Raw genomic sequence first — 12,642 nt, forward strand, 5'->3', positions numbered from 1 at the left:
TGTTTACATATTTATCTTAACATCTTACTTTACCCTTTATTAGTTTTATTGATTATTACTATAAGTTTGTAACACTATATAAATAAGAGCGTTTCAATAATTCTATAACTATTGTGATATGTAAGAAAGCATAAATGGTTTGATAACTTAGGTGACTTCTTGTTCGTTTTCATTGTGGATGGCCTCGACGTCTATAGCGCTGCAGCTACTGCTTTCGTCTCTGGATGCAGTGTTTTCCGTCCCATTCTCGCTACTTTTGGTACTTTTTTCTGGAACTTCGTCTGCATGGCACATTTTTCGATGTTTATGGACGAAGTAATAGCTGGGAAACTTACTGCCGCATGTTTTGCATGGATAATACTGTACGTTCATGTCCAACAGCTTAACTTCTCGTTTTGATTCGGCTTGAGCTACTTTATCTATGCTGGCAGGGTACAAATGACGTCTGGCGTGTTTCTGATAACAATATTGGGACTTGAAAGTGTGATTGCAGTAGACGCAAGTGAATACTTCATTGGATTGATCGTTGTTTAGTTTTTCCATGATGTTTTCATTCATGGCTTTATGCATGGCGTTACTTCTACTTAACTCGGTCATCTTAAAGGATTGACTGGAACTGGAATCGTAATTTTCGGTATCTTGTACCCCGTAATTCTTGTTGATGACTCTATGAAACCGAACTGGACCATCACAACACGCTACATCTATAATAATTTTGTCGGCAGCAGTTGATGATGACGATTCCGTTCGTTTCTTACAATTCGTCTTGGTAGATGATTTCTTTTCTATGATTTTTTCACATTCCGACCCACTAGGTCTCATTTCTATTTTACTGGTAGACTCTGAAGTTGATTGTGCTTCATTCCTAACAGCTTTAAAAGGAGTGTCCTCACTTTTGTTCAAGCATCCCAGGGCGGTGGGTTGGAAAATTTCCTGCATGGGCGGCGCCATTTTTCTGCTCGGTATAGGTTTAATGACGTTGATTCGAGGTGGATCGGGTGTGTGTTGGTTTTGTTGGAGTAAAAAGTTCCTGCAGAGCTCCAAAGCTCTGGGCATGTGGAGGATATGGGTGGCCAAGAGAATGTTGTATATGTTAGTGATGTTGAGGTCTAAGTATCCCGTGTACATGAACGTAAGGAGTGATGAGAACTCATCCACGTTGACGTTGGGTACTGCGATCGGTAGGGGATCTGTGATTATAATTGTGATGTATTAGATTAGAGATTTTTATGAATGAATGGACATTTATACCTGTATGACTACTTAATGCAGCCTTGAAAAAGCCACTGTGAGCTGAGAGTACGCCTTTATGAGCAGAGAAGTGAGTCATGGTGGGACCAACTTGTAATGTTACGTCTGGAGCATCCGGTATATGTCCCTGTGTAGAAAGTGATAAGTTCAGCGGCATCGAACTCCCACCCAACGGTGCCAACCCGGCACAGGGCCCCAAGGAAAGCCAGGCTCGGTACAAGGAATACATTTCTAGAACAATACCGAGCGTTATTTACAAAGCGTCTCATGGGACTAATTAAAAATTAATTCGATATAAAGTTTGCTTTTCGGCGACAGGAAAAAATTGTTTTGAAGCTTTTTAATTACGTCTCTGACATCATATTTTTAAAACGGCCACTCAAAAACAGCTTTAAAAAATAATAAAAACACTAGGCCATAATTTTGTAAAAAAAAGTCATTATTATAATTCCAACTTTGATAAAAACCAAGTAAATTATCTCTAATTTTTGGATTTTAACTTGATTTTTTGAATGAAATTGAAATTTAAAAAATAAAATAAAAATAAAGTCTTAACTACGTTTCTTACCTTTTTGTGGTCGAAAAAAGTTAAGTTCTTAAACTACTAAACAATTAATATTCTTCAAAAGTATCGCGACATCGAATCACTATCATCAGTGTCGTTCAATTATTCGCTGGTTACTGTCCACCTGGCGAGCAGCCACCACCACCACCACCGACAAGCGACGAGCCGGCACGCGACTGAAAGGCGTTTTGATAAAGTGCCACCACTTTATAAACGGCTCCCGAAATTGAGAACCGGCCGCATGATCAACCGCCAACGATGCCGCCCCCGGAAGTCCTCGAACGGTGGCGGCGCGGTGGGGCGCCGAGCGGGGGGACGACGTTGAGCCGGATCGCGGATCATTGTCAATTCGGAATTGTTTGGATTATCCCGCAGGACCTTTTCAATTGGTCCGTCCGTGGGGTGGTTATGTGGTTTTGTTTTGGGAGGGCGGGGGTTGGTTTGGTTTGTACCGAAGAGGGTGGCGAGTTTCAGGGATTTCATTTTCAAGAATTGTGCTGCTGTAATTAGCTCATGTGGGAATTGGAGATGGTCTAGAGGCTTCGTTTTGAAACAGTCAAATTTAAATGGGCTGTTGAGTACTAATGTTTCCGCTCATGTGGCTTAAAATGGCAAGAAAAACTTTTAGGTCTCATGTTAAGTTTTTTCAATAATGTTCTAAATAAAAATTCTGATGTTTTTCCATTTACATACATAATATTTAATTACCATACATTTTATCATTGCTCATTGCTGAATAAAATGAAAATGTAATTTATGTAATCGCTAGATTATATATAAATCTTTAAAACTCAATAAAAAAGTGCTGATTTACGTATATATTTTATGTATATATAAAAATGTCTGAAACTGACAACACTCAGTAGAGATTTCAAGGGTATTATTTTTTAGAATATTGCTGGTAATTTTAAATCTGCATATGCTCTAGATAATATAATACGACTAAAACCTAACATAAAAAGACCTTTTTCGATTATCAGTTAACAATACATTCTAAATAAAGAATTACGGATAGAAGTTGATAAATAATTATGAGAAAAATGTTGCTGGGCAATGAACATATTTTTAATAGACTTTAGGTAATTGTGCAATAATATTACAATAAGGCTAACATTTTCTATATTATGCTACACTCAAATAAATTCAATATAATACGGTCAATTCCATTATCGTCTTTGGTGAGTTGACGCGAGCAATGCATCTCCGCTAATAATTTATGTTATAATTAACCCTGGAGAGGGTTGCGCGTCCCGACTTAACCTGATTTAAAATTCGCACATTCGGACAATGCCGAAATAATTAATCAGTTTGCACGCGGGGTAACACGTTGACCGAGCAGCAATTACAGAAATTATGGCATTTCCAGCTCGACGGTACCAATTGTCGCTGTTCGGGCGTCGAACGCAGGACGTAATAACGCTAATTGTCGTGTTGTTGTCATGGACCGATCTCTTGGGATCGCGATTATCCCAGATTGTCGATTGGAAAGTGTGCTCTCCAACGTCTATTACCGATATTGTACGGGAAAATATTAATAACAGATGGGGAAGAAAGGTTCAGAACACCGCATATTATTTTACATGAGCGAAGCTGATTGAGATGTCACAACGATGGTTTTGAATATTTGCAAATTTTTAATTTTTTTTAATTTTAATTAGTTGAAATTTTATCATATTTAAACATTGGATGTACTATTTTTTAGATTTTTATCACAGATATTTAACATTTTCCAAAAAGGAATTAATTTTTATAATATTTTTAACTTTGTAATATAAATATGAATGAAATTATGTACATTATTGTGAAATGAAAAGCCTAATAAAGCTCAATATTTGTCTGTTAAAAAAATCAGCCAGGGTAAAATAATATAGAAAAGCTGACAATGGAAATGCCCGGGAACTGTTCCTAAACGATATTAATGTTTTTAACAAAATTGAAGCAAGATTGGAATATCTAAATTAAAATATTATATATTCATATAGGTATTGTTGAAAAAGGCCGGCCCGTGAACCTGAAACGCTGTCGGCAATCGAAAAATATTAATTTTTATCGGAACGACGGTCGGCGTCCACTTTATTTTTATTAAATTGCTTTTATTTAATAAATCATGAACGGGTGCGCTGCGAATTAAATTTTCAAACGATGCCAAAAATAAATATGATTAGGAAAATTGCGAGAGCTTCGAATTTCCCATTACGTGCATACACACAAACAATTACAGTAATCGAACTTCGAAACCGAATTAAACAGTCAAAAATAATTGCGATATTTCTTCTGTTTCCGAGTTCCGTTCTGATTTTGTTCTCTCTTTTCACATATAGTCATCATGTTATAATTGCATAAAGAACAGTTCAAATCTATTCACTTAAAAATTTCGGTTAATAATTCGTAATTTATATAGCTTAGATTATATGAACATGGTTGAAACTAACATACATTAATCAATATCAGTTTAAGTTCTCTGAATGATTTAATATTTCTCAAAGTTTTCATGTGTTATACAAAATTTAATCCAAATATGTTATCAATAAAATGTTGCTGAATAAACTTGTAATATATCTGACAATTTTAAGAATAGTGCAATAATTGTCAATGTACATATGATTTAGATTGTACAGAAACTGTTGAAACCCATATAAATTTATCAGCATCAATTTCAGTAAATCTTTTACAGCATTACTGAACAAAATTGTAACGTTTTAATAATTTTTTGAACAATCGCGTTGATAGTTTTATAATTAATCCATATTATATATTGATTATAACTAGCGTTGAGACAGTAATTACTATTTTCAGCCAATGTACGGTTCGACTGTTTTGTTTAATTCGTGATGTCAGACGAAGATACGAACCCTTTCCAGTATAAATTGTGAGTGAGGAAAGGACGGAGATAATTGCTTGGAGCAGTTAATTTCAATGTGCTTATATTTTCCAACCGTAGTATAAGCGAGACGAAGATGTACATATTCCTTCACGTACTAACTTTAAAAAAGAAAAGGAAACTATATTACTGAATTCTATTAACATGCAATTAATAATTTTATTTGAAACGAAGTAGAATTACTTTTATATTTGAATGTTCTGTCGATCTATAAAAAGTAATGGAATTTTTCTATGGAAGGGAATAATACCCTACAAGTGTTTTATGGCATTTTAATATGTTAATTGCTATTTTCAAATAATATACTATATTAAATATAGACAATAAAATAGAAACGAAACTTAAATACTAAAGATCATAGAAAAAAAATCTAATTTATGACATAATTAAAAATTATCGCAAAATAACTACTAGAGCTTTCTTAAATAAAGTAAATGCTTTATTTATTATTGAACGGAAATATTTTTTAACAAAAATCGAGAGAGTAATCGAAAAATTACCAATTATTGCCATAAAAACAGTCAAAAGTATTTTACTATTTATTATTCACAATTTTAATCTTTTTACCCTATTACATTAACAATCTTGAAAAATATCGTTCCAAAATGCTGCTATATTAATATACAATATATTGTTATTTACAAGAAAAATACCATAGAAATCATAAAACTATATATATTACATATAAATCTATGTAAGCATAAATTAGGTACACTTTTGTCGAAGTCGCGGCTAGAACGACAGAGTCAGAACGTTAAATATCAATATAATTGAATGAAACTAGTGAACCAAAAATAGTAACTGAAAGTACACGACTGAAACAGTCAATAGTAAATAGTAACAAAATCAGTTAGAACGAAAATAGCGACTGAAACAGTCGATAGTAAAAAGTAGTCAATTACTAAACAGTCGATTTCAGCCGATAGTTCCTAACACTAATTATAACACACCAAATTATATCACTATCAATTTCAAGAGATTTGGTGCATTGTTGAATAAAATTAAATTATTTTCGATAATGTTCTAAAATAGTAGTGTTGATAATTTTCAATTTACCTATGGCTATATAGAAACTGTTCAAAAAAAATCCACATAACTTTATCAGAATATATTTGAAGAAATTTGCTTAATAAAATAATAATATTGCTGAGAATAAACATCGTGGATAATTTTATGAACAATAATAGTATTTTTAATATAATAGATCATATTATAGATTATATAAAAACGATTGAAACTAGCCTATCTTTATAAATATCACTGTCAAAAAAAGTTACAGTATGGCTGAATAAAATTACATTTCTGATAATTTTATAAACTTTTGTGCTATGTGTGATAATTCTTAGTTTGCATATAGTCCAGGTTATTTGGAAAATATTTCTGATATTTTTCGAAATAATTGTTTTGATTTTTACTTAGACATCAATCCAGAATTGTTTAATGTTATTGAAACATACTGTACGTGTCCAGATTAATAATTTTTTGATGATACGTCTGTTGATGTGGAACACAAGTGCTGGCACAGTTAAATACCCCATAGTTTCAAGCGGCGTTTCCACATCACGTGCTTGATATTGTTCATGGCGCAGAAATTTTGCAAATTTGTTCGGTTTCGGACGTTCGCTTCAATATCGGTAATGCGCGCGCTAATTAGAAATATTAATTCCGATATGTTTGATTTGTTTTTGATTGCCTTGCATTTTGTCGTAATTACTATTAACATTCTGCGATTTTCTGCTGACCGATTGAAACGCGGTTTCATACATTTTGTTTTTTTATTTCTGTTTCCATTTTAATCTACCATTTTTAAATACGTTATGCTCGGTATTTGCGACGTGTTTGGAATGGTGGTCGTTCAAACATAACTGAAAAATTGACTCTTTGCTGACTCAAACACGAAGGATGGGTGAGCAAAATTTTTATTTATATTGAGATTTATTAAATTACATTGAGGTGAATGGAATATGTCTTTATTTTATGTTTTATAACAACTGATAGTTATTTCAAATTAGGGGATTAGAAAAATTAAAAAGTTTTTCACAAGATACATCAAGAAACACTACAAATGTCCTGAAACGAAAGTATTCTTTATTACTAAAGACGTGGGCGTGGCTGTTTTTTCAAGTTGTGACGATTTGAATAAAAATTAGTTAATCTCTGTTCGTTATCATCTTGTTTTTTTAATTTTCACTACTTTTACTAAGAAACATTTACAAAATTTTCAGTAAATTATTTATATCTAACTTGAACTTGTCGATTATGATTACCACTTTTTTCAACTTAGTAAATCGGGATTTTAAAATTGGACTGAGTATTCCAAAATGATGATTACACTGAATCAACGCGTCGAACGCCCAAGCAAAAAGGAAACATCGGATGAGCCGTCGAATTCGGCTTCGTCGGGGATGGCGAGAGTCAACACGTTGCCATACCCGTCGACAAAGTTTAAACGCCGGCCGAGACGGGCGAATAAGATTCGAATAAGCTCTAATTGGAGCCGAATCGGGCGCCGTTCTCTACCTAATCCGTCCCTAATTAGACGGGAAAATCAACACAGAAATTACAGCTTACATTGGCGAAAACCGACATGATGCTAATTGGTCGGGTAGTTTGAGGTTAAGGCTTCCCGTTGATAGTGTAGAAGCAGATTTCATTTGCTGCTTGCTTTTGTATAGTATATTTTTACGGAGATACCTTCCCCCCTCAACTTTCTTTTGAATATGATTGGTATAAGACCATGTATGACAGTATACCTGGATTTAATAAGCCTATATATGTCGATAATAATGTAATATAATTTTATAAATGAAAACTGTCATTATAGATGAACACATACATGCTATATGGGTATATATCACATACATCAATTTTTTGCTCTCAACCTACTGACTTTTTGATTCTCAAGATTTTCTTATTGTCCTTAATGATGATTTTTCTATAAATTACAGTTGTTGATCACCTGTAGGTTCTGCGGCTTTAATATTGCAAAGCACATTTGGTGAAATAAATGCAAAGGGAGAGAACTTCCTTTATTTGACTGTATAAGTAACTCTAAATACCATTAAATATATTGATAAAGGACTTTCAACTTTCTATGTTTTAATTCGAATCCATGCGCTAAAACTAAAAATGAGTCACCGCAGACAATTTATTTCGTAAAAACGATGGGGCAGTAGAAGATGACGGCGTATGGAAGAGTTCGGCCACGGATATACAGGTACCGGCATTATTCCCAAGAGCAATTAAAAATAAAAGCGGAGATCTTGGCCTTTCATTTGCGAAATTGAATAAACAGTAAACAAATGGGCGATGATTTTAAATATTCATACGGCACTCTTTGTACTCGGGGGTGCCGGTTTCGCCGTGGGGAACGGAAGGCGGGGAAAATGGGGCCGTGCTATAGAAGAGTACGCATACGCGAAAAGATGGAAAATGAAATTGTTCTGGATGATGTGGGCCGGTCGACTGAGTGAAGACGGCTCTATTAATTTTATATTGTAATTGGATAGACGACTGTGCTGCCTCATACGTTTTGGCTCGATGAAATATAAATAAATCATCACTAAGTAACGATGATATGAATGATATTTTTCTCAATTCATCGACTACATGAAAATTATCACAGATTTGTTTACCTTAAAATGATATATTGCAATTAAAGGTGTACAAAATTATCATTAATTTTTAGCATATTCTCAGTTACAACGGTTCTAGTCGTTTAATCCTTGATTCTTCAATACATTCTGTGATCCCTATTTAATAGCCACAAAAATAGTTAATTCCTCATTTTATAAATTATTTTCAAACCGAGACACACATAATTCGAAACGAGTCCCCATAGCTTGCCATCAACGGCTTTAACACTTCGGTATGGCGTTGAATAATGCTCCAATCCGTAGTATCTTTAACAAGTGTAAGATCTGCTAAGAAGCTGGTAGCATCATAATGGACTAACAGGAGATAAGATCAAGAAAGAATGGACAATGATTAACCTAAATGCTAAGTTATCATTGATAATTTGGCATTTGTTTGAAGCTTAGTACAACTAGGTTGGGTTTTGGAAGATTAGGATGTGGCAACTAAATGACGGGCGCGGTCTATATATAACAATAAAAACAATTTAACTATATTATATTGAATTTTACTACAACCAGTAGACTTCCACTAGAGAGGCTTCAATACGATTATAAAAACTCCTCCCTCCTCTTGTTAGCGAAGAGGAAAGATCACCCCCCGTTTCCATTATGTCCGAAACACTTAATATAATAAAATATTCTCAAAGTTAAGCGTCCCATTACGTGGCCCCGTTCAAAATTGAATATTAATATTTAATTTAATTAGAGAAAAGTGTAGATCTCTCTTTATGTGTACACGCCGCCGGAGAGCAACGAGTACGATGCCGCTCCTGCTGCCGCCGCCACCGCGCCTGATTTGGTTTTGTTTGCTGGACCGCGGGCGGGGGTGGTTCGAGGACGGTCAGGGCGAAAGGGGTATTGAAGAGCTTTTTAAAATTATTAAAAAAACTTTGCCCGATTCCTCTTAGATATCGAATCAGTTAATTTTTAACGAAAGATGTTACTAGTCGTCGTCGATTTAGCCCCCAATTTATTTTTACAATCACTTAAATATACGAGGATCAATTGATCCTTACTCAGTCTTTACAAAAATAATGCTCCCTTACTAATTAACACAGCCATGCCTTTTCTATTATACGCTCTTCACTATTTAGTGAGTTCTAATCCAGTTTATCCAAGAGTTGTAATATTTCTTAGACTCTATATGGCAGCTGTTTATTGATGGACAATATATTTTCCTTTTGCATGTTAAAATACTCAAAAATGTTACTCTTATCGTACTGTACATGAGATAGTACTCCTAATTTTGAAAAATCTAGTATATATAATACATTTAATGATTAGATTCTTTTAATACAATCGTTATAAAGTCGGTAGTCCTGTTATTTGTAATAATTTCCAAACGCCAGCATTCATTTAAGTAATTCATTAGATTCCGATAAAGATAAGACATGTATGTATGCCCGTGTACATGTATGCTGATGTCAATTTTTCGATAACGTGACGAACGACATTTTATTTACCCGAACAAATGAATTTCAATTGGATGAAATGCGGTAAATAAAACGACAACACGAGCGTAGTAACGACGCCGTTCAATTAAATTATTATTGCTGCAATGGAAAACGTCAATAAAACTGGACGTTTTCTTGGGGATCGTTTTTCTGATCTTATTATTTATTTAAAACAGTCTTTAACAAGCACGCTACAACAAGATAATTTAACATTTTAATATCTAGTGCTTTTATTCATCATATATCATATCATATTTGTGCTCAATTGTCAATGTATAGGAATCCAAGAGTGGACATGTATCAATCATTGTTTCCTTGATATTTTTATATATATTTCAACATATCAGTCTTTTTTCATTTCTATTCTTCTTTGTCTACTGTTTTTTTCTGCATTCTTAAAAACATGATACGTATACTAATATAAAATATGCTACTATAAATTATGAAACGTGCAAGGTTTAAGACAAAAACTTAATATACTGACTCTAATATAAAACTATTTTATTTTTACTTAATTTTAACAAAATTTATTTAGAGACTTGTTGAATCAATTGTACAGATAATACTGCACAGTTCAATCATATTCCAATATAAACGAAACTCTTATAGTTTAAACATATTATTCACCCCCTGAAGAAACGACCATACATGGTCGTTGTCTGGACAACTTACTGTTAAATTATTTGTAAATATCGCCCGTACCTTCTGTATCCAATTTTGATGATCTTCAGAATTGCCTCGTTTTTACCCAAATTTCCATGGGATAGAATAGCCTGTATGGAATAATAGTTTTACAAGTTACGGTGTCCATGAATCAGAGTTTTTCAAAATCAAGGTTCCAATAGTTCGTTCTGGTGGTCTTTGAGTAAATTAAATCCACACTTGATGACCTTACAGCTTAAACTACAATGCTTTTGCAGGAACCCCACTAAATTATGTAACAAGGAATGCTTGAAGCAACCTGTCTTGCTTCCTTGACAAGTTGTTTCTTTTTTTATAAGTAAATTGATTCCGATTAGTTGAATTGTATGGTATACAAAAATTTTAAACAATTCGCGAATTCTTTATCGATATTCATTATCATGAATATCTGTAACCCATTTTTTCTATTTTTTCATGCTCCCATTGCCAAATACGCGTTTCGGTAGGACAAGAAATTATCCCCGGAATTTCCCATGGGATATAAAACACGACAATGTCAAAATTCGAAAGTCTGCCATAGGAACGGATGGAGGCGGAGAGGAAGGGGGCTCTTAAATCGAACGTATTCCAAGCGCGATGTTTTAACAAGCCTATTATATTTGATTTGCTGATCTCGGGGGGTATTCTGTCGACGACAATGTCGGCACACCCGGTCTTTCTCCCGATTTGCGACGTTGGTAAGCTCCGCCCCATCCCCTATTTAGTCCTTTGTCTATTTAGTTGTGTTATCAGGCGTTTAAATTCAGCATCGAGTAAATTACCCGTACAAGATTAAATAGTAGAACCGAAAAATCAACACTGCTATTATTCAGGTGAGTTACTCGACGATGGGTTTTGAGTTTCACGATGGCATGAACTATCTATAGGTATTTGGGTAACTTTGCTAATTGTTCCAACTAAATTAAAGGCATATTATTACATGTAAATATTGTTATATTGATTGATTATCAAGGTCAATTCAGACAAGGATTGCTGCTGCAGGGGATTTATATCATGTTTCCCTTAGCCTACGATGATTTGCAATAGCCTCATTTATTATTCAAATATATTTTTTGACCTGGGTACTTGAAGTATTGGTCTAAAATTCTGGATCATCATCGGTTTGATCTAATTGTTGCAATCCTTTGTTTTCAAAAAAATTGGTTCTAGTTTGTACAGATCAATTAGGATAAACTATACCTAGGAGATTTCAGTCATTATTAATAATAGGTACTACATGTTAGGTTATGAATAATGAGACATACTAATGTAAATCATATATTTTTGTATGAATATATTTTTATTCCCCACATCCCACTGATATTACGTGTCGGTAGATGCACTAGTCAACCAATAGTTATTTTACTATTTATATCAAAAATAAGATTTGCTTCCGTACCAAGTAAGTCCAGATATCTCGACATATGATCTAATAAACAGAAAACAAAAAAAGAAAACCATTGAGATTGAACATGTCACGGCCATCGAGTTTGGTACGAAGCGATCCAGGGACCCAAGCGCGAACGTTTTAATTTTCTATAACACAACCCGGCGACGGTCCCCTAACGATTTAAATTATCCATTTTGCTATTTACTCAAAAATCCAGCTAATTATTTAATTTGAACGGTTCTTCGAGCGAAACATGCTGCTCAGCAGTAACCCGCCAATTCAACCACCGCCGCCAGCCGCCGTCCCCTCCTCCCTTGCCGCTCAGCAAACAATATTAATTAACTCTAAGTGACGTTTATTAAGTGGTGGGAGTGAGTTAGAGCGAGTGGAGATAGTGGGAGGAGCGGGTCGGCCGTGTGGCCCGAGAGTACCCGTGCCTTATGGGGCGGGGGAGATTGCACAGGCCCAGGTTACGAAAGAAAGAGAGAAAGGTTAACAGTATTTGAGTTAAATTTATTAAAATGTATATGGAGATATCGCGATGTTTGCTTCACAGAAAAATAAAATAAGAGAGTAAACAGTAGCGATTGGTCGGCGAGGGGGTACACGGGGAAGATACCTGGCAGCGATGCGGACTGACAAAAAAGTTGATTTTGCACAGAACGGGATGAGATGGGATTGATTCCGACGAGATTGTGTGTATATATAAAGTCAATAGAAAATATATCAGTTTTTTCGTTCTTGGTTCAATATCGCAAATGTTCTTAAAACAAATAATAATCCCG

General features: G+C 34.4%; 2 protein-coding genes and 1 long non-coding RNA gene across 8 annotated transcripts in view; 1 reads left to right on the forward strand and 2 right to left on the reverse strand.

The window, feature by feature from the left end:
- Positions 1 to 12,642, forward strand: part of Smr (nuclear receptor corepressor smrter) — a 124,136-nt gene that overhangs the window by 106,550 nt on the left and 4,944 nt on the right. The gene's annotated exons all lie outside the window — the stretch shown is intronic.
- LOC143193168 (uncharacterized) overlaps positions 1 to 12,642 on the reverse strand; it is a 26,442-nt gene continuing 13,800 nt past the window's right edge. The window contains exons 1-3 of one of the 2 annotated variants that reach the window (XM_076399185.1): positions 1,820 to 1,958; positions 1,252 to 1,482; positions 1 to 1,190 (exon numbers count right to left, since the gene is read on the reverse strand). In XM_076399185.1, the coding sequence (XP_076255300.1) occupies positions 148 to 1,190; positions 1,252 to 1,480 (1,272 nt within the window). In that variant the 5' untranslated portion in view covers positions 1,481 to 1,482; positions 1,820 to 1,958 and the 3' untranslated portion in view covers positions 1 to 147. Of the gene's footprint in view, positions 1,191 to 1,251; positions 1,483 to 1,819; positions 1,959 to 12,642 lie in introns of those variants that run through there. The other variant, XM_076399186.1, reaches the window with a different exon arrangement.
- LOC143193170 (uncharacterized) lies at positions 1,820 to 5,953 on the reverse strand. Its single transcript, XR_013004954.1, has 2 exons — positions 2,929 to 5,953; positions 1,820 to 2,349 (listed from the first exon to the last, which is right to left on the reverse strand). It is a non-coding gene; the product is annotated as an uncharacterized LOC143193170 (long non-coding RNA).

Source organism: Rhynchophorus ferrugineus, unplaced genomic scaffold (genome assembly GCF_030347505.1).
Source record: "Rhynchophorus ferrugineus isolate W39M unplaced genomic scaffold, kcgeb_rfMv2 rfM3, whole genome shotgun sequence".
NCBI classification, from domain to species: domain Eukaryota; kingdom Metazoa; phylum Arthropoda; class Insecta; order Coleoptera; family Curculionidae; genus Rhynchophorus; species Rhynchophorus ferrugineus.